Source organism: Dictyostelium discoideum, assembly GCF_000004695.1.
Source record: "Dictyostelium discoideum AX4 chromosome 2 chromosome, whole genome shotgun sequence".
Lineage (NCBI taxonomy): Eukaryota > Evosea > Eumycetozoa > Dictyosteliales > Dictyosteliaceae > Dictyostelium > Dictyostelium discoideum.
The window spans coordinates 4669519-4697330 of NC_007088.5; the positions used below are offsets into that span (position 1 = coordinate 4669519).

The window sequence follows — 27812 nt, forward strand, 5'->3', positions numbered from 1 at the left end:
TTTTTGTTTTCAAGTGTGAATATATTGTTTGTGTGTTGATTTCATATGATCAAAAATTTAACCACAAGATAAGAAAAAGAATCAGAAAAAGAAAAAAAAGAATCACATACAATAAAAAATAATAATCAGAAAAAATAAAATAAATAAATAAATAAATAAATATCAATTTTTGTATATAATAATAATAATAAATAAATAATGTCAAGAGCAATTTTTAAAAATCCATTAACATCATCACATTTATGGCATGTTATTGATGCATCAGGACACAGAGTTGGTAGATTAGCAACAAAGATTTCAGAATTATTAAGAGGTAAACATAAACCAATTTATGATAGATCAGTACCATTAGAGTGTGGTGATTATGTCGTTGTATTGAATGCACATAAAGTTGAATTTACAGGTAAAAAATGGGACCAAAAAATGTACAGAAAGCATAGTGGTTATCCAGGTGGTTTAAAAGAAACCCTCGCAAAAGACATGTTGGTTGAAAATCCAGAACATATCATTCGTCATGCAGTCATGGGTATGATACCAAAGAATAATAGTAAATTTTATTTAGGTAAACGTTTAAAGATTTACGATGGAATTTTCAATCCACATCAAGGTCAAATCACAGCCACACCATCATCACCAATAGCATTAAATATCGGTCCATTCGTTGAAAAACAAATCGAACCAACTCAAGAACAAATCGATGAATACTATGCTGGTTATAAATTACAAATTAATAATGATTCTCAATCTTTTGATCTCCTTGAAACTAAAGTTCGTTCACATAAAGATCAACTTAAACGTGAAAGAAGATTATTAAGAAAGAAAAGAGTTAATGAATTAAAACCATTAAGATCACCACCAAAAACTGAAGAAATTGATAATTAATTAATTAATTTTTTAAAAAAAAAAAATAAAAAAAAAAAAAAAATAAAATAAAATAAAATTAAACAAATAAATAAAAAAAAAAAAAAAAAAAAAAATATATATATATTTTCACATCGCACATTAATTTTTTTTTTTTTTTTTTTTTTCAAATATTTTTTTTTTTTTTTCAAATATTTTATTTGTTCATTTATTTTTTTTATTTAATATTCCAAATTTTTGAAGATAAAAATTGATATGGTGGATTATCATAAATATTTTTAGTTTGTCTCATAATTATTGGACCAACCATTTTATAAAATTTATTGAAAGCTAGAAATGTTTCTTTTGAGATACAAATGTAATCAGAATCTAATTGTAAATTATCTTTTAATTGGTGAATTGGAAGACCATCAATTGTTTTAAAGAAACTAGTTGTAACTATATTTGAAGTTGGTGGTAAATTACTACCATCAATGAATCGTTTCCATTCAACAAACCAATTCATTGGTAATATAAAATAAATTTCATTAGTACTATTATTAACTTTATTATTAATTGAACTTGAAACTTGATTAAATTCATTCTTTAATATCTCTAATCTTTCTAAATTTCTTCTTTCTTCTAAAACTCTCTTTAAATAATAAAAAATATTTATTAGTATATTATATATATATATTTTTCAAATTTATATACATCACCACCACCACGTTAAATACACTTACATCATTTAAAAATAATTCTAATTCATTTAATCTATAAAATTTTGAATCAGCAATTAAACATTTAATATCTAACGAGGGTGGTATTGTGATAACACCAGTTCTTAAAAAGTTTAAAATTACATTGAAATAAACAGGATCTCTATCAATTAAGTAAAATCCATCATGATCTTTTTCAAATTTAAATTTCTTTTCTCCAGTTTCATTATTTATTGATGTTTCAAATTCATCATTCTCACCATGTTGAAAATTAACACCACTTTGTAAATTATGAATATTATTATAATATTTCTTTTTTTCAATTTCAATTTGTTCTTCAACTTCATTTTTATTATTACTTGATGATGATGATGATTCTGATGTTGTTGTTTCTACAATAGTTGGTAAATTTTTATGAGTTTCTTGGTATTCTAAATCTTGTTTTTTGATTGACTTTAATTCATTTTCGCTAGTGGGTGGAGGCTTTGAATTTTTATTATTTGGTAGTGGTGGCGGTGGTTGATTATCATCAAACATATTTTCAAACATTGATGATGGTTTTGATAAAATTTCAGTGATTGTTTTAGTTGTAATTTTATCATCATGTGCTATACCTGATAATATTGAGTCACTATATTTATTTAATGTTTTCCTTCTAACAATGAATGGTTGACCACCAACTTTTATTCTAACCCAATGTCCTAAATGAAATAATGAAACATTTTTTTGTTGATGTTGTAAATTTTGATAAATATCATTCATATTCTTAAAATTACTAAATGTTTTACTATAGAATAAAATAAAAAAAATTAATAATAATTAATAGCAATAATAATAGTAATAATAATAATAATAATAATAATAATAATAATAATAATAATAATAATAATAATAATAATAATAATAATAATAATAATAATAATAATTAAATATTTACATTATTGAAGGTATAAAACCAAATAATATTTTAAACATTTTTATAATTTATTTTTTTTGTTATCTGAGTTTTCTGTTTTGTGTGACTACTTTTTTTTTTTTTTTTTTATTTTTTTTTTTTTAAAAAGGTGGTGAGGTGTGTTAACTTCAATCTTTTTAAAAATATTTTTTTTGTTTTTTTTTTTATTTTGTAATATCGCCAATAATTTATATTTTTTTTTTCCTTTATTACTGGTAAATAAATATCTTTTTTTTTTTTTTAAAAATTTTAAAATTTTTTTTTTTTTTATCTTTGCTGATAATTTTATATCTATTTTAGATTTTTTAAAAACGATAAAAGGCAAAAGAGGTTAATTAAGATTTGGTATAAATAGTTAAAATGTTAAAAGAAAATTAATTAAAATAGTAAAATTTTTGCCAAAATAAAAAAAATAAAATGGAATAATTTTTATTTTTTTAAAACATTTTGTGTATTTTTAAGTGCTCTATTTATCGATACTAAATTCATACTAAATATAAAAATAATTAAATTTTTGTTTAAAAATAAAAATAAAAAAAAAAACCCCAACGAAATGAAAAAAATAATGAAATTTTTTTTTGGGTGTTTGGATGTTATTATCATAAATTTTAATAAAATGTTTTTATAAAAAAAAAAAAAAAAAAAAAAAAAAAAAAAAATTTTTTATTAATTATTTTAATTCATCACCACACATAAAATGAATAATTATAACAATGAATTTTCATTTGAAAGATTATTTTGGAAAGTTTTTCATAATAAATATTTATTAAATTTAATAATTCATCATATAGAAAATCAAAATATTGAATATTCAATTGAAGATATTAATAAATGGTATGTTGGTAGTAGAATCAAATGGAAGGATATAAAATCATTGGATTGGTTAGTTGAAAAACAACAATGGTCATTATTAAAATGTAAATTAGAAGCAAATGAATATATTCATGTTAAAGAATCATCATTACATAAAATCATTCAATATTGTGATAATGATGAATACTTGTTAGAATTATTTTATAATAAATGTTATGAACAAATTAATAATATTATAAATGGTAATAATTTCAATGATAGTAATAATAATAATAATAATAATAATAGTAATGGTGATAAATTTATATTATCAAAGTTAATAACAAAATATAATAATTTAATATCAACTAAAATTTTATTACTAAAATTGAATAACCATAATAGTAAATTAATAAAACCAACAATAACAAATACATTATTATTAGAATCATTCAGATCATCAACTTTAGAAATTGTAAAATTATTATATGAAAATGCTCCAAAAAAAGAGATTGAAAATACAAAGAATCTTTCAATTAAAAGGGCAATTTCTAATATTAAATTTAGCAATCAAATAATATCATTCTTGCTAAATGATAGTAATTATTATAATAATAATAATAATTATAATAATGATAATGATAATAATGGTAATACTGATGATAGCAATAATAAAATTAGTATATTATCAATATTATCATTAAAATCAATTGAAATTCAAAAGAAAATAATTTCATTAGGTTATGCTTCACCCCCTTTATTAGTTTTTTCAAATATTACTTTTAATAAACCAATTTTACAAATGACAATACCAGAATTAATACATTATATTGAAATTATTGAAAAGTATTTTCTATTAAATCAAAATAATAATAATAATTTTAAACAAGTAGAAGAAGAAGGAGAAGAAGAGGAAGTAGTAGAAAATAGAGATAATAAAGATGAAGAGAATAATAAAAATCAAAAATTAGAAAATTTAAATAAAAGACAATTATTAATAATTTTAATAAAAATGATGGAATTTAAACAAGAATTTTATGAACCTTATTTATATAAATATCAAGAATTTATTAAAATTGGTAATATTAAAAGTAATTATAATTATAGAGGTCAACAATCAGTTATTAAATATACTTTTTCAAGATTCGATATTAAAGGTTTAGAATATATTATAAATAATTATAATCATTTTAAAGAATATCCATTCAGAGATAAAATTGATTATAGTAAATCATTTAAAGAATTTGAGGATAATAAAGAGTATCAAGAAGAAAAGATTATAGAATTTATAAAACTATATTTTAATAGAAAATTAACATTCTTTAAAGAATGGAAATCAATGTTTCAATTCATAATATCAAATTATAGTATAAACTTAATAGAAAAGTTAACGAATATCAGTGGTATTAAATTAAAGAATTTAGTATTCACAAATTTATTGGGTTTATTTAACTCTTTTATAAAATATAAATGGTATTTTTTAAATGTTGTAATTCCAATACAAAATGAAAACTATAAATTAAATAATATTAATAATAATAATAATAACAATAACAATAATAGTAATAATAGTGATAATAATAATAATAATAATAATTTAGCAATTGGGAATTTAATGTTTCAAGAGAAACATGAACAAGAAATGAAAATTCAAACTATATATAGTGGTGTGTTATCAACAAAGGATATGATAGATTTTATAATAGATATAGTTTTTCCAATCAATAAGACTACTACTATTAATAATGGTCAATATCAATATTTAGCAATTGAAACATATGAATTGGCAGAATATGCATGTTTTGAGAAATTAAAATCATCAAAACCAATACCAGAATTATTCTATTACTCTTTTCATCAATCAATAATTCAGTGTAATTTAAATAATTTAAAAAAGTTTAAAAATATACAATTTGATATTATTAATAGTTTTGGAAATTCATTTTCATTCAACCTAAATGATCCAGAAAAAGAAATCAATCAATTAATTTCATATTTAAATGAAAATAATTATTCAAATTTTACTAAAAAACTATTTTCAAATTTTATTGAAAAATTAATTGACCAACAACAACAAAACACCAATTTTAGAATAAAGTATATTAATTTTAAAGGATTTGAAAATATAGAAATGGAATTATTATCAAAGTATATAATTGAAATGAAATTTGGATTTTTAAAGACACTAATTGAATCAAGTGATTCTAATCTATTATTAAAAATTGAAAAGAATTATTTCCAAGATCAAATGAAACGTTTGCGTATAAAATATTATTTATATAGTAGTAAAGGAATTCCTTTCAAATTTAAATCAACAGAATTAAAATCTGATTATGTTATTGAAATTATTAAATTTTTAATTCTAAAAAGAAATCAACAATTTCAAATAACTAATAATAATAATAATAATAATAATAATAATAATAATAATAATAATAATAATAATAATAATAATAATAATAATAATAATAATAATAATAATAATAATAGTGGTAATATTTCTTTCATTTTCAATCATTTATATAAAAGATTATTACAATGTGAAGATGTAACATTTGAAAAAGTAAAATATGTTCATCAAGAGTTATTCAATATCAAATGTAAAGATAATGAATATTGTAGTGGTGGTGATATTGATATTGAAATTGATCATACTAATACTAGTAGTGTTGTTGTTTGTGATATTGTCCCTCAAGGTGAAAAAAGAAATGCAATAGAAATTGAAATTGAAGTATTTCATTTATTTTATTTTTTATCATTAAAATCAAGTAAATTCATAAAATATATATTATCAAAAGCATCATCATATGAAATATTTTCAGATAGAAAGATTGAATATTACAGTACTTCAGATAGTTATAGATTGTATGTGGAATTTGATTTAGGATATTATCTAAATAGTGACTCATTTTCATTCAATATAATTTTCAATACTTCAGATGATGACTTATTTAAATTATTAAGAGAAAAGATATCATTATTACCAAGATTACTTAAAAATAGTTTATTATCATTATCAAATACAACAGCTTCAAGAAGATTTAAAACTAACAGATCCGATCTTATTGATATTGAAAGTGATAAAGAAGATTTCAAATTCCTTTTAGATACAAATCAAATCAAATTAGCAATTTCAATGATGATTGAATATGCCAATAATATAAATAATAATAATAATAATAATAATAATAATAATAATAATAATAATAATAATAATAATAACTCAACCACCAATGATAATAATAATAATTCAAATAATAATATTATTGACAATGAAAAATATTCAAATTTAATAACTCATTTTTCATTTGATTTGGTTGGAATTATAAATATTGAAAATTATAATGAAAAGGTATGGTTTGAAGAGTTTTTATTATTTTTAAAGAATAGATTCACAAAGATTGAAATTAGTATTTTTTATAATATGATGTTAACATCTGTACTGGAAAAATCAAGACTACAAATGATAGACTATCTTTTAACTTCAAATTGTTTACTAGAATGTAACGTAATCTCATCAGAACTTTTGGAAATAATTAATGGTTTTAAATCTTATCATTTATCTATAAATAATCATTTAGATATTTTAAACTATTTAAAAAAAAAAAAACTTTAAAAAAAAATAAATAAAAATAATGTAATTATATGTATTAAATTTAAATGATTTATTTAATTCTTTATATTTTATTTATAAAAAAAAAAAAAACAAAAAAAAAAAACAAAAATAGATTGTTCAATTAATAATCTTTTATTTTTTCGAAAAGTATTGAGATATATTATTGAAGTTATTATTATTATCGTAACCTTGATTACTTTGGAAATATTGAGTGATTACATTTGGATTGTTATCATTATTATTAGGATTATTGGTATTATTTTTGTTATTATTGATATTATTATTATTATTATTATTATTGATATTATTATTGATATTATTATTGATATTATTGTTATTATTGTAATTGAGATTAAAATTAGCATTACCATGACTATTTAAAGTTCCAAAGTTATTTTGGTATTGATGGAATTTAAGATTTCTGTAATTATTACTATTTTTATTATTATTATTATTATTATTATTATTGTTATTATTGTTATTATTATTAATATTATTATTATTTTTATTATTTAAATAATCTTTAAAATTTGGATTAATATTTCGAAATGTAGTTTGATTTTTAAAAATAGGAGGTGGTGGCGGTTGTGAAAATTGAAGTGATTGATAATTTTTCTTTTCTTGTTGTTGATCTTTTTTAGATTTATTTTTAGATTTTTTGGAATTAGAAGATTCTTCCTCATCGTCTTCATCATCCAATTGTTGTTGAAATTGTTGTTGTTGTAAAACTGAAGGATCATCACCAATAATTGAGAAAACCAATTCGTCTGTATCTTCTTTCTCCAAGTCAATTGTACCATCTTTTCCAATGAAATATTTATTGATTGTATTAACCCTACCTCTCATATCCAAGTTTTGAGTATGTAAAACCTCTTCTTGTCCATCCAAAGTTTCACCTAAAACCTCGAGTTTATTACAAATGGTTGGCCAAATCCTATCGTCTAGTGTATTCTTACCAATTAAGTAATGAATATAACATGTTTTAGTTTGACCAATTCTATGAATTCTATCCTCTGCTTGACGTAATACACCGGGTGTCCAATAAAGTTCAACAAAAACAACTAAATTCGATGCTGTTAGTGTTAAACCTGTACCTGCTGCTGTGATACTGAGTAATGCAACTTTACAAGATGCATTATTTTGAAACTTTGTAACGAAAGCTTGTCTTTGAACTGCTGGTGTCGAACCATCAATACGAATATACCCAGCTCCTGTACTCTTTATTGCTTCCTCTAAACCATTCATAATATCAGCATGATGAGCGAAAACTAAAAACTTTTCATTCTTTTTAATTAAATTTATAATATAATCACTTGATGCTTTTAATTTGGCTCTACCAGTTTCAACATAAAGGTGCATAATTTTATCTTTTTGACCACCACCGCCACCACCACCAATACTATTAGCATTTGGTTGTTTTTGAAATTGTTGAATCATTGATAATTTATTTGATTTTGAAAATACTGAACCAACTTCATTTTGAACATCTTTTGGAGTTGGTGTATCAACCACAACTTTTATTCTAACTTTTGGTGGTAAATCCTTTAGCACATCATTTTTTAACCTACGAATCATAACACCACGAATCAAAACATATAGTTCTTGAAGATGTGAATTACCAGTATAATCCCAACCATAGATTCCTTTGAAAGCATTACAATAACGTAAACCAAAATCATTTAATGTTGGATAGATTGAAGCACCCAATGCCAACATTTGAGGAAACAATTCGACAGGTCTTGATAAAGCTGGTGTACCAGTTAATAAAATTCTAATCTTTGCAGTGTGAACCAATTTCAAAACGTTTTTAGTTCTTTTTGCTTCGGAATTTTTCATATAATGAGATTCATCACATATTATAGCCTTGAAAGCTCTTGGTAATAATTCTTTCTCTAATAATCTACCAACTAAATCATAGGAACATATATTGACCATTGCATTTGCTTTATCTTCACCAGTCATAATTACATTGATATCGACCGAGGGAAACCATTTCTCAACCTCTTTTGACCATGATAATCTTAATGATGATGGACAAATGATTAATAGTGGCCATTCTGAACGATAATAGGATGATATTGCCAATGCTTGAATGGTTTTACCCAAACCCATCTCATCACCAATTAAACATTTACCTGACAATTGTTGAGTACAAAATGATAATGATTTCATTTGAAATGGAAGTAAGGTTGAGAATAATTCAACGGGTATTCTAGTACAATCGAATGGTAATTTACATTGAAATGCTCTCTCTTGTTGATGCTGTAATTGTTGTTTTTTGGTTAACTTTTGTTTCTCAAGATACCATGGATCATGAAGATATCTAAATATTTCTGTTGGAATTGTATTCAATTGAAATCTTGAGCTCGTACGACTTTGTAATCTTTGTAACATTGTCACTAGGTTTTGGTATTCCGATTTGGGGAATTTCCAAATCTCTTCTTTCTCAAAACGAGTTCCTTTGGACTGTTTAAATTGTTGTAATATCTCTTCAGTTTCACCCACTATCGGTGGTACAGGATATGTTGTACCAATGATATCTAAATCATATAATTGAAAATCAATAATGATTTGATGTGCTTGATTTCTCTTTGGTTTAATTTTACTCATTGGTTTATTATTTGGATTATTCCATTTTAAATCAGTATCAATCGATTCAACTCTATAACTTCTTTTATTAATTTGATTACTATCTTCATTGTTTTTAATTGTATCATTAAATTCATTTGTTACATCTGGTATCTCTATTATATCTGAATCAAATGCTAATCTTGTTTTTTGTTTATTTATTGGTTTTTGTTTATTTGATATTTTACTATCAATAATATCAACTTTATCTTCTTCATCTTCAATTTCAATTGGTATACATTTAATTCTATCATTATTTTGTTTTTGTTTTTGTCTTTGTTGTTGAGGTTGAGGTTGTTGTTGTGGTTGAAATTGTGGTTGTTCTTGTTGTTGTTGTTGTTGTTGTTGTTGTTGTGTTTCTTGCTTTTTCTGTTGCTGTTGTTTTTGTTGTTGCTGTTGTTGTTGCTGTTGCTGATGTTGCTGCTGTTGTATTCTTAATTCTCTTTCATTTTTACTTTTTTCAAAAATTTCATCATAACTATCTGTTATAATATCATCATTAAAATCTATTGACATATTGTTAGTGGAAGAAGGTGTAGTTGTTTTTGTTGGTGTAGTTATTTTTGTTGGTGCAGTTGGTGAAGTTGGTGAAGTTGGTGAAGTTGGTGAAGTTGGTGAAGTTGGTGAAGTTGGTGAAGTTGGTGAAGTTGGTGAAGTTGGCTCAGATGGTTTAACTTTTGGTTTAAATGAAATTTCAGGTTGTTTTGATTGGAGAATTGGTGATGATTTGGATTGAGGTTTTGATGGTGATATATTGTTGTTTTTTACATTATGTTGTTGTTGATTTATAATATTATTATTATTATTATTATTATTATTATTATTATTATTATTATTATTATTATTATTATTATTATTATTATTATTATTTACATTATTTACAATTGGTTTATTTAAAGTGCTATTATTGAACAACTTTTTTATTGGACTATTATTATTACTAGAAGTAAAAGTGGTGGTAGTTGTGGCCATGCTATTGGCTGATGGTGCTATATTTGCTACATTCAAAGAATTTCCTCCATTAGCATTACTACTAACGGATTTCAAATTATTATTATTACTATTGTAGTTATTGTTATTGCTATTATTATTATTATCTGATGAATCAAAAACCAACCTCTTTTTAGAGGAGCTAGGTGCTGTACTATAATCTGTATCAATAGGGTCATCTTCAAAAATCGAACTATCATCTATATTAAATTCATTCATAATATCAAAACTATTACTCAGTCGTCTTTTTCCAATACTATTATTATTATTAATATTATTAATATTAATATTACTACCATTGTTCGTGTTTACATTATATTTATTAGGGTTGTAAAATTTATCTGCAGAAGCAAAAATGTCGTCATCATTGAAACTAAACAAATTATTTTGTTGTTGTTGTTGTTGTTGTTGTTGATGTTCTTGTGGTGGAGTGGCAGGTACTGTTTGTTTATTTTGGTGATTATATAATTCCACATCACTCTCTGTATTGAACCATTTTGAAAATTGACAATCGAGAACTTTACATTTAAAATAAATTCTATCTTTATCTTTTCCTGATGAAGGTTGTATTCTTCTACAATATCCAAAATGTGTTGGACATTTAAGTTTGGATACTTTGCTATTATTGTTTACATTATTATTGTTATTATTATTATTGTTGTTACTATTATTACTATTCGCTGTTGAAGTATTGGTTGTAGTTATAATTGTTGACATTATTTATTATTCATCGTTTAATTTTTTTTTTTTTTTTTTTCTTTCTTTCTTTTTATTTTTATTTTGAGTATTGTTTTTATTATTTATTATTATTAGTTGAACCACTAAAAAAGTATATATGATAAAATTAAAAAAAAAAAATAAAAAATAAAAAATAAAAAATAAAAAATAAAAAATAGAAAAAAAATTCTTGTAAAATGTGTAATTATAAAAATAAATGAAATAAAAAAAATAAAAATAAAAAAAATCTTTATTTAATAAAAGAGTATATATATATATATATAAAAATATATAAATATAAATAAATTAAAAAAAATTTATCTTTTTTTTTAAGAAAATTAAGCGCCAAACGTTTTAATTCTAATTCTTTCCCCTTTTAGTTTTTAATAAAAAAAAAATTAAGAAAAAAATAAAAATAAAAAAAAAAAAATAAAAAAAAATTAAAATTCATTTTCGCAAAAAAAACCTTCGAATTTTTATTTTTTTTTAATTTTTTTATTTTTTTTTATAATTTTTTTATATATTCAAAATACAGAGAAATATTTTGTTTAAACATTTTAATTTATGACTACAATAGTAGCACCTCCAATAAAATCAATTACTTCAATCGATAATGATGATAACGTTGATGGTGTTATTGAAAAGTCAGTCAAAAAACCAGTATCTTTAACATTTGATCAAATCATTGATAGATTTTATAAACATATTTTAACATGGGATGCATCAGATTTATCACCAAAGGTATGTATTTATAAAATAGATAAAACAAATAATAATAATTTCAACAATGGGTGTATACTATAGTATTGGTACTAATACTACTACTACTGTATTTATTAATAATAATAATTTTTTTTTTTTTTTAGGAAAAAGAATTAAAACCAGTAAAAGTATCATTTAATAATGAAGAGGATTATATAACAACCTATGAACCATTGCTTTTTGAAGAATGTAGAGCACAACTTGAAAGATCAATTGAAGAAGGTGAAAAAGATGATACATCAGAACCTACTTTATCAAGAGTACGTTATATTTCAGAAGTAAATGATTTTTTGGTTGTTGGATTAGTAATGGCAGAAAATGTAAATATATTTCAATTTCATGATAATGATTTAATTATGATATCACTTCATCATCCTTTAATTGTTTTTGGTATGGATGAAGATGAAGAAATGACTGATGATGAAGATACTGCACCAACTTCTGCTGCAACTCATGTTGGTGCACCAACAAAATCAACTACTACAACTACAACAACTACAACAACAACTACTACTACAACTACTACAGCAACTACAAATATAATTGATGATCCAAATAAAACAACAGAAGATATAAAGAAAAAGAAAAAGGTTATTCCACCATCAAAAACACCAATAACAGAACAAAATAGAACTTTACATTTAATTGGTACAGTTGAACATTTAGATAATGGTGGTATAAAGGTTAAATTCTATGTAAAAGGTATTAAAGGTGATCGTGCAAGACAAGTTAGTTTATTATTACGTTATGAAATTGATTGGTGGACAACTAAATTATGTAATCTTTCAACATTGCAAAGAGAGTTTGCTGCATTGTATCAATGTTCACAATCAAATTTTATGAAGACACTTATGATGAGAGATGATGATGGTGAGGATGGTATAGTAATGAAGATTCCACCATTGTTACATGATCAATTCTCTTCAACCTATAATGACAGTCAATTGAATGCACTCACCAGTGCATTGGAAGGTAATGCAATCACATTGATTCAAGGTCCACCTGGTACGGGTAAAACCCATGTAATTCTCGGTCTCATTAGTGTATTACTTCATTCAACAATTGTTCCAAAGGTTAAAAGTGGTGGTAATAATTTAGGTGATCATTTACTAAAGGACAGAGAATTAAGTATGGCAGAGAAGCGTGACCTATGGAATATTTCACAACCATGGTTCAATAAGGAATTCCCTCACATTAGAGATAATTATGAATTGATTGATTACGATTTCGAAGAACGTGATCAAAAGAGAAAGAGAGATCTTTGGAGAAAACTTAGAGATACAGGTTCAGTGAAGGGTGGCTCAACCAAACGTAGAATCTTACTATGTGCACCAAGTAATGGTGCTGTCGATGAAATTGTCTCTCGTTTAATTCGTGATGGACTTTTGAATGCCGATGGAAGAAAGTACAATCCAAATTTGGTTCGTGTTGGTCCTGGTTCACATAGCGATGTGGAGAGTGTTTCATTGGATTATATGGTTAGATGTCGTCAACAATTAATGAACTCAAATTCTGCTATACCTTCTTCATCCGCTTCGACAGCCGCTGCAACAAGTGGTTCAAGTCGTTCCACTCAAGATACTTCCTCGATTAGAACGTTGGTTTTGGATGAAGCTGATATTGTCGCCACAACATTATCATTTAGTGGTGCATCATTGTTGACAAAGATGGCAGGTGGTTTCGATATTGTAATCATTGATGAGGCTGCACAAGCCGTAGAAACCTCGACATTAATTCCCATTCAACATGGTTGTAAAAAGGTGGTGTTGGTTGGTGATCCAAAACAATTGCCTGCCACTATTATCTCGCCATTGGCTATCAAGTATAAATATGATCAATCGTTATTCCAACGTTTACAAGAGAAGAATTCACCACATATGTTGACCACACAATATCGTATGCATTCATTGATTCGTGCATTCCCCTCACGTCATTTCTATCAAGATCTCTTATTGGATGGTCCAAACATTCCATCAAGAGCTACACACTATCATTCAAATCCTTTCTTTGGTCCATTGGTATTCTATGATCTATCATGGAGTACTGAAACCAAACCCGGTGGTGGTTCAGTTTTCAATGAGCATGAATGTAAGATGGCTATGTATCTATTCCAATTGTTTACCAAAGTTTATCCTGATGAAGATTTTGCAAGTCGTATTGGTATCATTTCACCATATCGTCAACAGGTTTTAGCATTACGTGAAATCTTTAAAAACTATCCTGGTATCTCTATTGATACCGTAGATGGTTTCCAAGGTAGAGAGAGAGAAATCATCATTTTCAGTTGTGTTAGAGCACCAGTTGAAGAGGGTGCAGGTATTGGTTTTCTTTCAGATGTTCGTCGTATGAATGTAGCTTTAACACGTCCAAGATCATCTCTATTGATCCTTGGTAATACTAAAGCATTAAGTATCAACAAAGATTGGAATGAATTAATTCAACATACTCAAAACAATCAACAATTAATTCCTGTTACCAAAGATCAACCATTAGAAATTATCATACCAACTTTTACAACTCGTGAATTATTTACCGAACTCTCTGAAAAAGGTCAACAAATTGTAATTCCAAAACCAAGAACTGAAGAAGAAATTAATCTTCAAAAACAAAAAGATATTGAAAAAAGAAAGAAACAACATAAAAGACAAAAACAAAAATCAAAAGAAAATGATAAAAAGAAACAATTAAAAAAAAGAAAAGAATTAAATAATAATGATAATAATAATAATAATAAAGAAAGTAGTAATAAAGAAGTTCAAGAAATTACTAATGCAGAAGTTGTTAAAGACACTGAAATAAATAATACTAAAAGGGCTAGAACAAGAAGATAATAAAAAAATAAAATAAAAATAAAAAATAAAAAAAATATTTAAAATCAACTATTTTTTGCTTTTACTAAAAAAAAAAAAAATTTTTTATTTTTTTTGTATTTATTTATTTATTTATTTATTTATTTATTTATTTATTTATTAAAATAATCAATATTTAATTTTATTATTTTTCCTGAACTGGTAAATATAAAGATGGTAAAGTTGGACAAATATCAATATTTTGACAAATTAATGATGGTGATTCACTATTATTAATTAAATCAATAACGATTGGAGTATTTTGTAAAACTAAAATTTGACATGTTAAAACCAAATCTTTTGAATCAAGGAGTTCACATTCCTCATCTAAATATGATATAATCTCTTTCTCTGTAGAGTTTGTTTGTTGGAGATAGTATTCTACCTTTTTGGTTAAATGTTTACAAAATGTACATCCTGAATTCTCTGCTTCTAAATCATTATTATTATTATTATTATTGACTATTAAATTATTAAATTCATATTTATTTACTTTTTTACATAATCCCAACATATTACAAATTTTTGATGGATGTTCTGAATTTCTTATAAGTTTGATTATTAAATCACCATTACACTATTTTTTTAAAAAAAAAAAAAATAATAATCATAAAATTGTAAGAAAAAAGTAAAAAAAAAAAAAACTAATATGAAAAAGGGTATTGATTTACATACAAAATCAATCCATTTATCTGGAAGTAAAATATAAGAAGTTTCAAATTCATTCATTATATAATTTTTTGGTTTTTGTTGTAGTATTAATTCTTTAATATATGATATTAGGAAATTACAATGCTCACATTCCGTCATTTTCTGTTGTTGTTTGATTGATTTTTGTTGGATTGAATTTTGTTGTTTATTTCCAAAACTAATACCAATAAAACCATTTAATATTAATAATAAACAAACTAAAAAAATTAATTTCAATTCCTTTTTTTTTTTTTTTTTTTTTTTTTTTTTTTTCTTTAAAGAAAAAACAAGAACAAAAAAATGGAAATTAATTACTTTATATACTGTAAAACAAACAAAAAAAAAAATTAATAATTATAGAAAAAAAATGTGAAAATAAAAAAAAAAAGAAAATTTTTAAAGGTTAATTTTTGTTTATTTTATTTTGTTCATTGGGGTTTATTTTTGTTTCAGATTTAATTTTATAACACTTTTTAAATAAAAAAAAAATTAATAAAAAAATAAAAAAACAAAATAAAACAAAACAAAACAACAAAATAAAATAAAATAAAATAAAATGAAACAATATAAAACAAAATAAATCAAAAATAAATCAAACAAAACTAAACATAAAAAAATAAAATAATAGAGCACTCAAAAATGCATAAAATGATATAAAAAAATAAAAATAATGAAAGTATTTTTTGGGGATTTACATAAAATAAAAGATTTTTTATTATAATTTGATAAGAAAACATTTATAAAGATCTTTATAAATTTAATATTAGCATATCACCTAATAGAGAAGTTGTCAAAGCAGTATTTGGTTTGGTTCGTGTTGTTATTGCAACCTTTAAAGATACCAAATGTTGAACATTAACACAATAATTTATATAAATGATTTATTAATTAAATTAAATTAGTTAAAAATACTAGCCTAAATTATTGCTCATGTTTTATCGGAATCTTGTAATAGAAAAATATAATAAAATTAAATAAATAAATAGATATAAATAAAAATAAAGTAATAAGTTGATGCTATTATCGAAAATATCTAAAATTTATTATGAATATTTTTTACTATTGAAAATTTTTATACTTGAGATTTAAAATTATGTTTATGAGTTTTTCAATCGACATTAAAAACTCACCACGTGGCTTTTTCCCACATAGGTGAGAAAAGTCTAATTTTTTTCAAAATAAATATTTTGGTGAATAATTTCAAAAATCTTAATCTTTATCTTCTGCCTTATATTTTTTAATTGGTGTTTGAAATACTTCGTTTGAAATTTCATGAGTATTTTTTGTTGGTTGTGGTGATGTTTCTTCTTTTTCTTTACGAGTTTTACTACGAGTTAATGGTGGTTGTGGTTGTGGTTTACCAGTTTGTGGTGGTAGTTGTATTTGTTTAACAGTTTGTGGTGGTGGATCTTTTGTTCGTCCTTCATCTATTAAAGTTTGGTACATTTCATTGCTGACAGCATCAATATCTAGTGGATCTATAGGATCTACAGATGAAAGGTCTATAAATACAACGACTCTATCATTGTTGGGGGTAGAATGTCTAGCAACATGTCTTCTCTTAAGGTCTAAATGCTTGTAGCCAGCTCTCGCAAATCTAAGACAGGCTAATTCGACGAGTTTTAAAAATCTATGGTCTTTCCAATCATCTTCATCCTCATCAACAATTTTCAAGAATGGCATCAGTAAACATTGGTAATTATTCATAGAAACTGAAAGAGTTGTTATATCCCATGCATTCTTCCAGATAACTGTTTCTTTTTCTACTTTCTCTTTGGTAAAAGTATTATTGAAGAATTTGACTACAGTTAAATTCCTGTTTACTGTTGTCTCTTTCCAAACATAACCATCTCTACCGCTGCCCAATCTAGAAATCAAAACTTATTTTTCTAAATCTTTAGTATCTTTAGAGAAATTTACCATTTCTTTGAGATCTGATTTAATTGTATATCTATCGAGATTCACCCAACGTGAACCTGTACTATCTATAACTTGATAAGATTTTAATGAACTAGAGGTTTCTAATGCATCAATTAAACAAGCTTTCATTTTAAAAATGGCTGTACACAAGACATTGATTAAATCTGGGTCATTATGATGATAAACTCTTGAACAACATAATTCTCTTTTAAGATTAGAGTCACTTTCAAGAAGTGATTTTAAACTAGTTGATGGAGATTCAATTCTATTTGGTATTTTATTTCTATTTTCTTCTGGTAGTTTTTGCATTTGTTGTTTGCCACAATTTATTTCAATATCTTTAAATTTATCCAATTGATCAGCACCCATAGTCCATACTATTTTAAAAGAATTGTAAGTTGAAAAAATACCAAATACATGCTCAAGTGAAGAGCAGTTCTTAACCATCATGAGATAGTCAAAACATTGGCCCATAGCTTCGCTTGAATCCATAGCTCTCATTTCCTGAGTAGATATTTACAATCGATGGAAGTTTAACTTGTACAAAACCAATAGGTCGATCTACCATGCATATTAAAATAAAATCTGGAATCATACCGGATATACCTTTTTGTTTTTTCAATATGATATGGCTTTCCATTCCTGTTAAATATATAATATCACAAAGTAATCCATGGATCTTTTCGGATATGTCCATTTCATTTTCAAAATGGTATGGATCATCTGTTTGTAACAATTCCAAACCAAAATGTGTGTATAATTTTGATGCTTTTTTATGATCAGCAATATGTTTAATATGTTTTTTAAATTTGTTAAAATACCAAATTCTTTTGTATGGCATCACAAATTTTATGATGACTTGTTGATAATCTACCACGTATAGCTGGAATGCAACCTCTTTCATATAAAGATATAAAAAATACAAAAAAGAAAAGTAAACTGGTTAGATTATGTTGTTGAATTGCGTTCCGTTTAACGGCTATATAGATAAATACTTTTTAAAGAAACCTTCATTTCTTGTTGTTGTTGTTGTTGTTTCTCATTTTGTAATTTTAATGTTTCTTCTTCTTGCTTTTTTCTTCTGCTTTTTCTTCTGCTTTTTCTTGTGCTTGTTGTATTTTTTCTTCTGCTTTTTCTTGCATCTTTTTTATTTTCTCTTCTTTAATATATGTATTATTATTTATTTTTTTGATTACTTTTTTTTTTTTTAAAAAAATCAATAAAAATTTATTGTTGATTTTTCCAGAATATTATGATGTGTTTATAGAAAATTCTCTATTTAAAAATCTAAAAAAATCTTATAAAAAATTATAAAAACTTTAATTTTTAAGTAAAATTGATTATCTTTGGAAGATTAAAGGTCATTCTTTAAAATAAAAATAAATTCGAATAAAATAATAAAAATAAACTTAAATTTTGGAAATACTGTTCTTTTTTTATTATTTGTTGAAATTTTATTTGAGGGGAGGGGTATACTCAATTAGATTTTTTAAAAATTCTCCAAACTCAATGAGTGTATTTGATTTTGTAATATAACTGGCAGTGAATGTTATTGACCATCAAAAGAAATTACATTCCAAAAAAAGAAAGTTCTCCAATGGTGAAAGCCCCTGAGGGTATACCAATACGATAAAATTTTCTATTAATGATGTCCACGTGGAATTAAAATAGTTTCTATAAATGTAAAATAGGATGGGTCCCTTTTTTGTATAGAATCATTTTCTTTTTCAAACGTTTTTTTATTGATTTTTGACCAATACTTAAATAATAAAATATATTTAGTAAGAAAGATAAGAAGATTTTTACTGAAAATTTTTTATTTAAATTTTAAAATTTTTATAATTATTTTTCTTTTTTTGTCCAAAATATCTACTAAATTTTTTTTTTTTATTTTTCTATTTTTTTTTTTTATTTTATTTTATTTTTAAAAAAAAAAAAAAAAATTTTTTAATTAAACCCCTTTTTTTTTTTTTTATCATTGTTTTTTTTTTTTTTTTTTATTATTTTTTTTTTTTTTAAATTTTTTATATTTCATATAGCAATAGAATCAAGTTTGATAAAAATACTATTATTATATAAATAAAATTATTTAAAATTTTTTATTTTTTTATTTTTTTTTTTCAGAAAAGTTTTTAATCCCGTATAAAAAAAGTAAAAAAAATAAATAAATAAAAAATCAAATAAAATGGGGAAAGAAAGTAGTGATAATTCATCATTATCGTCATCATCAACTACTACCTCACAATCATCATCTTCTTCTTCTTCCTCTTCTTCATCAAAATCATCATTATCATCATCATCATCATCAACCAATACAAGTAAAAATAGTGGTAAAGGATCTTCATTGGAGATAAATCAAGATCCATGGTCATTATTATTACCAACCAATACAAGTGAAATCGATGAAATCTCAAAATTAATTGAAGAGAAATTACTTAAACAATTAAATAAACAGGTTAATCCTTCTAAAAAGTTTGTATTATCTTATCATTTATTATTATTAATATCACAAAACTAATTACTTTTTTTTTTTTTTTTTTTTTTTTTTTTCATAAATAGATTCAATTTATATGATGTAGCACCATTTATAACTGATGGAGCTGAAGTATTATTAGATGATGAGGTATTAACAATATATCAATAACATAGCATATATTTATTTATATATATATATAAAAATAATGTATAAATAATTTAATAGTAATAATCATACTAATTATATTTTCTTATAATTACACACACAATATAATATAATCACATTTTATATAAATATATTTTTTTTATTTTATATAGTTTAGTAAATGTTTCAATTCACCAGAAATTCATGCATGGAATTGGAACATATATTTATATCCAGGATGGTTGTTTGGTTGTTTTATTAGATATTGTATCCTCTTTCCATTAAGACTAACTTGTTTAATAGTTGGTTGTTTCTTATTTGCAATTGCTTTCTTTTTATCGACAACATTTGTAAAGAATGAAAAAAGAAAAAAAAATTATCAGGTAAGTTTTATTTATTTTTTATTAATAATAATAATAATAATAATAATAATAATAATAATAATAATAATAATAATAATAATAATAATAATAATAATAATAATAATAATAATAATAATAATAATAATAATAATAATAATAATAATAATAATAATAATAATAATTTATTAATTTAATTTCTATTTTTTTTTTATAATTATTGAAAAAATTTATTATTTATAATTATTGAAATTAAAAAAAAAAAAAATAAATAAATAAATACTATATAGAGAAAATGTATTCACTTTTTAGCAATGGTATTTATTATGTCATGGTCAGGTGTTATTAGATATCATGGAGTTAAACCACTTAGAAAAAAGAATCAAATCTTTGTTGCAAATCATACCACCGTTATGGATGTTGTAGTTTTACAAAGTCAATTTTGTCATGCATCTGTTGGTCAAAAACATAAAGGTTTAATTGGTTTCATTCAAGATTATATTTTAAATTGTATTGGTTGTCTTTGGTTTGATAGAGCTGAATCAAAAGATAGATTATTAGTTGCACAACAGTATTGTATTTCTTTTATATATAATATATATATATAAAATATTTAAATATTTGAATTATTATACTAATTTTTTAATTTTTTTTTTAATAATAATAAATAATAAATAATAAATAATAATTATAATAATAATAATAATAATAATAATAATGTTTTATATAGAATTTCAAAACATATTGAAAATGAAAATAATGACCCATTATTAATTTTCCCAGAAGGTGTATGTGTTAATAATCAATATTGTGTTATGTTTAAAAAAGGTGCATTTGAATTACCAAATGTTATTATCTATCCAGTTGCAATCAAATATAAGTAAGTATATATATATATATATGGGGGTATTAAATAATAAATGTGATAATAATTTGTTGTGTTTTTTATATTAATAAAATTTTTATTTTTATTTTTTAATTATTATTATTATTTTTATTAGTACATTATTTGTTGATGCATTTTGGAATTCAAAGAAACAATCATTTATTAGACATATGTTTAATTTAATGACATCATGGGCATTTGTTTGTGATGTTTGGTATTTAGAACCACAAACAATTAGAGAAGGTGAAACAGCAACACAATTTGCTAATCGTGTTAAAGCAATGATTGCAAAGAAAGCTGGTATCATAAATGTACCATGGGATGGTTATTTGAAATACTTTAAACCAGGTTCAAGATTTGCTGAACATAAACAAAAGATTTTTGCTTCTCGTTTTAAAAAGAAATTTGAAGAACAATTAAATAATAGTAACAATAATATTAATAATAGTTTTGGTAGTGATGAAAATGAAATTGAAAATGATGAACAAGATAATAATAATAATAATGAATCCTCAAATAGTAGTATCGAAAAAGATAATAATACTTCTTCAAGTATTAAACAAAGAAAATTGGCAACCCCAAACGAATAACTAAAAAAAATAAATAAATAATGAAAATAGTAAAAAAAAAAAAACAAAAAATAAAGAAATTGTATTAAATCAATAAATTGTTTATATTTTTTTTTTTTATTATTATCATTATTTCTTAAAAGTACATTTGATTATAGATAGGTTTTATAAATATATATATATATATAGATATGTATTACATTATTAATTATTAATTATTATTAATTATTAATTATTAATTATTAACTAATTATTTAATTTAAGTTTTTCAAAAGCATTTTGTAATCTAATACGATCACCAATTGTTGAAGTTAAATGTGATAAATCAATTGAAGATAAACTTGAAAGAAGATCAAAAGTTACAAGTTCATTTTCAAAAGTTTGAATTAAATGTGGAAGTTGATTATCTTTTAAAATGGTCCTAACTGATAAAACACGATCAATTTCAATTTTAATTGCATTATGAATTTCAGTGGTACGTGTACCAGCACCTTTTAAAACTTTTTCAAGTAAAATAGTATCTGGAATTGAAAGTAATTCATTACCAGATAAACAATATTGATAAAATTCAGGATTTGAAGTTACAACCTCTGGACAATTCATTCTAAAGTATAACCATGATAATAGATTTCTTGGTGTCCAATCTTGAATATAACGTGGAATCTTTGACAGTTCATCCAATGGATTTGGTAGGATTACACGTTTTGGATCTGGTAATACTATATTAACCGGAAAGATTGTATATAAATCAATACAATCCAAGATATCTAAAACTGCTCTTACTTTATACTCGATTTTAATGATACCAGATTGATAAATTGAATTCAATAGAGTTTGTGGTGTTTCCATTACAACGATTTGAGTTGATTGTTGATTTTGTTGAATTTTTGGAAAGAAATTTTTTGAAACTTTTAAAACTTGTGTTGGTACACCTTTTTCGTGTTGAATTGAAATGGTGCGTTGTAATTCCAATTCAATCTTTTTAACCTTTTTTTTACTACTATTATTGACGTGAACTTGTAATTCAATATCTTCACCTGGATAATAGGAATTCTTTGGTGCCGTGATTGTCATTTCAATAGTACCACCTGTCAATGGTGATTTAGAACATTTCTCATGGATTTGTGATTGAGTCATACGATGAACTGTATCTTCGATATTTACAACGGTAATCTCTCTTTCCAATTGAATATCTGGTAGATTTACAATATCAGCATTGAATTGGAATCTATAGAGTACTTTATAGTTTCCAACACCATCGATTGAGGAATTACAATGTTTTGGAATAAAGAATTCAAATGGGTAGATATGTTTACCAATATCCAATGCAACCTTTTGATTTTGTGAATTTGGTGAACTTGGTCCAATTGATGTGTGTAGTAAATTTCTTAAATCTTGAATCAATTCTTTTTGTTTTTTACCACAAACTGATGTTTTACCCTTTAATGAAACGAAAAGACTTCTAACTACAATTGGTTGATTAACATATAAAACCAATGATGCTCTAACTGGTTCACCTGTAACATATATGGTTTTTTGATAAAGATCATTTGGTAATATAAATTCTGCTTCTAATACTGTTGGATGAGTTTTCAAATAAATTGGTTCATAATAAACTGGTGGTGGTAATTGACCATTGGAACTAATTAAATTTTGTTGTTGAATTTGATTTTGAATTATATTTGGATTACCATCTGGACTAATATGTTGTTGTAATGGATATGGTGGATTAAATTGAAATCCAACACGAACATAACCTTTTTTATCTAAATTTAACCATTTATCAGTTTGTCCAAATGTTGCTGCTTCCCTTAATATTGCTATTGGTAATTGTACTTTACCTAAACTATCATGTTTACCAAATCTATCCCAATCTAAGCATTCAACTTCAATAATTGCATTAGGATCATTAACATTAATTATACCACTTTTTTTTTAAAAAAAATAATAAATAAAATTAATATTTTTTTATTCTTTATTTTTATTTTTTAAAAAAAAAAAAAAAAAAAAATGTGTTTGAACACACACCAAAATAGTTTATAGAGAGTGATAAAACTATTATTAAACTTACATATCAAATGATTGATTCCAAACTGGTGATAAAGTATTTTTAATGGTTTCAGTTTTAAAACTATTACCATTAAATTTTAATTTAACATATGGATCACTACTCGATCCACCATTATCTGAACCTTTTAATTCTTTGCCTTCAACAATAAATAATCTTAATCCTTTATATATAAAGTTAAAATTGTATATTATTATTATTATTATTAAGAAAAAAAAAAAAACTTTATTGCAAAAAATAATATACATGTATATATTCACTAAACAAATAAAAAAAAATAAAAAATAAAAAAATTAAAAAAAATAATAAAAAATTATATTGCACATACCTCTGTTATCCATTTCCAAATATACTAAATGATCTGAAAGCAAATTTTAAAAAATTTTGATTTTTTTTTTTTTTTTTTTTTTTTTTTTTTTTTTTGGGGTTTGAAAAATTAACAAGGGGTTGCCATTAACAAAAAAAAAAAAAAAAAAATTTTTGAGATTTATTAATGACAAACACCCCCTTTGAAAATCAAAAATATCCTTTTTTTTTTTTTTTTAAAAAAATTTTTTTTTAATTTATTTTTTTTGGTCATGGTTGGATTAAAATTTTCAACCGACCTAAAACACTCATTTTTTATTATTATCTTTTTTTTTTTTGAATTTTTTATTTGAAATCAACTCGATTTTCCACCACAAACAATTTAATAAAAAAAAAAAATTAAAAATAAATAAATGAGAAAAAAATCAAAAAAATCAAAATAATTAGAAAAACCAAAAAAAAAAAAAAAATAAAATTAAAAATAAAATTGAAAATAAAATTAAAAATAAAAAAAAAAAAAAAAAAAAAAAAAAAAAAAAAAAAAAAAAAAATCTTTTTAAAATTAAATAACCCAACATCTTCACAAAATCCAAATAAAAAATAAAAAATTGACAATTTGGGAACAAGGTTTATGTGATTGATCTTCTGGTATCAGAGTTTGTTGTATCAGTTAATTATGACCAGTAAGTATTTAAAAATTTAAATATTTAAATAATTTGATTAAATCTCTTATTAATTTTATTTTTTAAAAAATAATAATTATAATAATAACAAGAATAATAGATAATATCTATTTTATAAAGTACACTAAAAAGATAAATTTGATGGATAATTATCAATTTAAAAAAAAAAAAAAAAAAAAAGATATTTTTTTTTTTTTATTATGACGTGTTAAAATTTTAAAAGAAAAAAAAAGTTGTGTTTACTTCACCCATAGAAGTTTCCACATACTGATAATTACTTTTTTTTTTTTTTTTTTGATAAATTGAGATTGTATTATAATACTACTAGTATAATACAACCTCAATAAAAATAAAATGAAATATCTGATTAAACCAAACAAAGGTATTTTTTATTTTATGATATTTTACAATTCTTGAAATATATTTCACTTGAATAATTTAAATAATAAAATTTTTTAGTATGAGTGAAAAAAAAAAAAAAAATCAATCTGATTTAAAAGGATATTTTTATGTTTATCATAGGTTGAATGTGTGAATAAAATTTTATTTTTTGTAGTGTTAAGCAATGAATAGGTAAGAAACGAGTTTGATTTTTTAATATAATTTCAAATTTATTTAAATATATTAATAATAAAATCTAAAAAATCAACATTGTTTTGAAATTATTCAAAAAAAAATAATCAATCTCCCAAATATAATTCAGAAAAATTTGCAGACTCATTCTTTGAAAAAAAAAAAAAAAAAAAAAAAAAAAAAAAAAAAAAAAAAAAAAAAGATATTTATTATTTTTTTGTGACGTGAGCAAATTTTTAAAAAAATTATCAAAATGTGCACAATAACAGTAATTGGTTGTGTAATCCCACTTTATATATTCTCACACACGAATCTTTTCAATGATTATATATTTATATATATATTTACAACTCTATACTATTTATTTATTATTTTTTAAAAACAAAAAAATTTAGTTATGTATGAAAACTTAAAAAAAAAAAAAGTTGCTTTGGCTTAGTTGGTTAAGCGCTTGCCAAGCCAAAAAAAAGTTAGTTTTTCCAATTCAAAAAAAAGTTATGTATGAAAACTAAATTTTCAATAAAGTTATGAAAAAAAAACTAAATTTGATCTTTTTAATGGAAAAATTATTAAAATTTTAATGGTCAATAACTGAAAAAATATTTTAAGAAAAAAAAAAGATATTTTTCTCAAAAAAATAGGGGAGTGTTGACAAGCATAAATTTTTTTGTACAGTTTTTCATCATTGTCTTAACCGCAAAAAATTTAAAATAAAAAAAAAAAAAAAAAAAAATTTCATCACTAAATTCATCATATCTACCCGGGAAAAAAACACAAAAAAAAAAAAAAAAAATGAAAATTTAAAAAAATAATTTAAAATATCCATCATTTTGATATTTTAAAACTCGTATTGCCAAGAAAAAATTTATTTAATTTTGAATTAAATTATTTATTTTATTTTTCCTCTTTTTTTTTTTTTCTTACGAAAAAAAACTATTTTTAAAGACAGTAGACTACTTTTTTTTTTTTTTTTTTCTAATCATTGTTAGGTTACACACAAATATATATAAATACATAATGTCAAATTGGGAACACGGTAAATATTTTTTTGTTTATATGATGCCATCACATGGCACAAAAAAATAAAAAAAATAAAAAAAAAATAAAAAAGAAACAAAATAAACCAAAAGAAAATATAATCGTCATGCACAATATTATTAATATAGTTCTAACGGTTATAAATTACTTTTTTTTTTTTTTTTTTTTTTTTTTATCATCATCATAATTATTTTTATAACCTACTTTTTTTATCATAATAAATAGGTTTATGCGATTGCACTTCAGATATCAGAGTTTGCTGTATCTCTTATTTATGGCCACAAGTAACTATCTATAATAATTATGATATTTTTAAAATAAATTAATTGAAATATTAACATTTATCTCTGTTTTCTTTAATAATAACTAATTTTTCACATTTATCTTTGTTATTTCTAATGAAAACCAAATTTTTGACCCCAAGCTTCAAGTTATGCAACAAAGAGCAACCGTAGATGGTCGTCAATGTGAGATTACAGATTGCCTCTTTACCGCTTTATGTTTCCCATGTGTTACTTGTTTAACTCGTTCACAAATCAGAGAAAAACACGGTATTGAAGGTTCAGGTGTTATGGATTGTTTAACCGTTTGTTATTGTACCCTTTGTGTTATTCACCAACAAACCATGCAACTCCAAGCTAAAGGTGAAAAACCATCTGGTCTTTTCATGAACTAAATTATTTTTTTTTTCTTAAATTAAAAAAAATAAAAAATAAAATAAATTAAATATATAAATAAATAAATATACCGACTTTAAATTTTTTAATAATTTTTTTTTTTTTTTTTAAAAAAACTTTTGTTTATAAATAAAAAGTTGTTTTAAGTTCTCTCTGACCAATATACTAATAGTCATCAAAATATATTCAGCAACTGGCCAATCAATCAACACAAATGTTTCCACTGAAGCATTCTTTACTCTTGGTGATTCAACCAATAAATGCTAGTTTTTAGTTGTTAAAGATAATAGGTGTATTTATGGTTTGTCAGTATTAGAAAAAGTTGGTATCAATATTGGAGTTTAATTTACTGTCCAAAGACTGGTAGTTCCCATCGAATGGTGGTAGAAAATGGAATTACCGCTTAAACAAAATTTTAAAGCAACCAAGATTAGATAATTTAAATAAAAATAAAATCAAAGAACCATTAGATAATAATAATAAAAAATTAATGATATTAGAACACAAAGTATAAATTAGAAAAACAAAATCAACAACTTGTTACTCATGAGAAAG

The 27812-nt window shown here is 23.0% G+C and overlaps 10 protein-coding genes across 10 annotated transcripts; 5 read left to right on the forward strand and 5 right to left on the reverse strand.

Moving 5' to 3' along the window:
* Nucleotides 1–198: 198 nt before the first annotated feature.
* On the forward strand, nucleotides 199–882 carry DDB_G0274959 (hypothetical protein; the record flags this gene model as incomplete). Its single annotated transcript, XM_639134.1, has 1 exon — nucleotides 199–882. The coding sequence occupies one exon, from the start codon at nucleotides 199–201 to the stop codon at nucleotides 880–882; it is 684 nt and encodes a 227-aa protein (XP_644226.1).
* Nucleotides 883–1078: 196 nt separating this feature from the next.
* DDB_G0274961 (hypothetical protein) lies at nucleotides 1079–2534 on the reverse strand (the record flags this gene model as incomplete). The annotated part of the gene is made up of 3 exons (XM_639135.1): nucleotides 1079–1492; nucleotides 1584–2346; nucleotides 2497–2534. 3 exons carry the CDS (start codon nucleotides 2532–2534, stop codon nucleotides 1079–1081), a joined length of 1215 nt encoding a protein of 404 aa, XP_644227.1.
* Nucleotides 2535–3211: 677 nt separating this feature from the next.
* Nucleotides 3212–6922, forward strand: DDB_G0274963 (hypothetical protein; the record flags this gene model as incomplete). The annotated part of the gene is made up of 1 exon (XM_639136.1): nucleotides 3212–6922. One exon carries the CDS (start codon nucleotides 3212–3214, stop codon nucleotides 6920–6922), a length of 3711 nt encoding a protein of 1236 aa, XP_644228.1.
* Nucleotides 6923–7054: 132 nt separating this feature from the next.
* On the reverse strand, nucleotides 7055–11257 carry DDB_G0274965 (SNF2-related domain-containing protein; the record flags this gene model as incomplete). Its single annotated transcript, XM_639137.1, has 1 exon — nucleotides 7055–11257. One exon carries the CDS (start codon nucleotides 11255–11257, stop codon nucleotides 7055–7057), a length of 4203 nt encoding a protein of 1400 aa, XP_644229.1.
* Nucleotides 11258–11821: 564 nt separating this feature from the next.
* On the forward strand, nucleotides 11822–14850 carry DDB_G0274399 (DNA2/NAM7 helicase family protein; the record flags this gene model as incomplete). The annotated part of the gene is made up of 2 exons (XM_639138.1): nucleotides 11822–11998; nucleotides 12124–14850. The coding sequence occupies 2 exons, from the start codon at nucleotides 11822–11824 to the stop codon at nucleotides 14848–14850; spliced, it is 2904 nt and encodes a 967-aa protein (XP_644230.1).
* A 163-nt stretch (nucleotides 14851–15013) lies between these two features.
* DDB_G0274967 (hypothetical protein) lies at nucleotides 15014–15678 on the reverse strand (the record flags this gene model as incomplete). The annotated part of the gene is made up of 2 exons (XM_639139.1): nucleotides 15014–15445; nucleotides 15544–15678. The coding sequence occupies 2 exons, from the start codon at nucleotides 15676–15678 to the stop codon at nucleotides 15014–15016; spliced, it is 567 nt and encodes a 188-aa protein (XP_644231.1).
* A 1089-nt stretch (nucleotides 15679–16767) lies between these two features.
* On the reverse strand, nucleotides 16768–18382 carry DDB_G0274397 (hypothetical protein; the record flags this gene model as incomplete). Its single annotated transcript, XM_639140.1, has 3 exons — nucleotides 16768–17438; nucleotides 17529–17855; nucleotides 18076–18382. 3 exons carry the CDS (start codon nucleotides 18380–18382, stop codon nucleotides 16768–16770), a joined length of 1305 nt encoding a protein of 434 aa, XP_644232.1.
* Nucleotides 18383–19663: 1281 nt separating this feature from the next.
* On the forward strand, nucleotides 19664–21933 carry DDB_G0274969 (phospholipid/glycerol acyltransferase; the record flags this gene model as incomplete). The annotated part of the gene is made up of 6 exons (XM_639141.1): nucleotides 19664–19950; nucleotides 20038–20101; nucleotides 20272–20481; nucleotides 20748–21028; nucleotides 21188–21337; nucleotides 21459–21933. 6 exons carry the CDS (start codon nucleotides 19664–19666, stop codon nucleotides 21931–21933), a joined length of 1467 nt encoding a protein of 488 aa, XP_644233.1.
* Nucleotides 21934–22158: 225 nt separating this feature from the next.
* Nucleotides 22159–24321, reverse strand: adcB (SAM domain-containing protein; the record flags this gene model as incomplete). Its single annotated transcript, XM_639142.1, has 3 exons — nucleotides 22159–23839; nucleotides 23984–24143; nucleotides 24309–24321. The coding sequence occupies 3 exons, from the start codon at nucleotides 24319–24321 to the stop codon at nucleotides 22159–22161; spliced, it is 1854 nt and encodes a 617-aa protein (XP_644234.1).
* Nucleotides 24322–26559: 2238 nt separating this feature from the next.
* On the forward strand, nucleotides 26560–27256 carry DDB_G0274237 (DUF614 family protein; the record flags this gene model as incomplete). The annotated part of the gene is made up of 3 exons (XM_001732920.1): nucleotides 26560–26578; nucleotides 26806–26864; nucleotides 27005–27256. 3 exons carry the CDS (start codon nucleotides 26560–26562, stop codon nucleotides 27254–27256), a joined length of 330 nt encoding a protein of 109 aa, XP_001732972.1.
* Nucleotides 27257–27812: the final 556 nt, after the last annotated feature.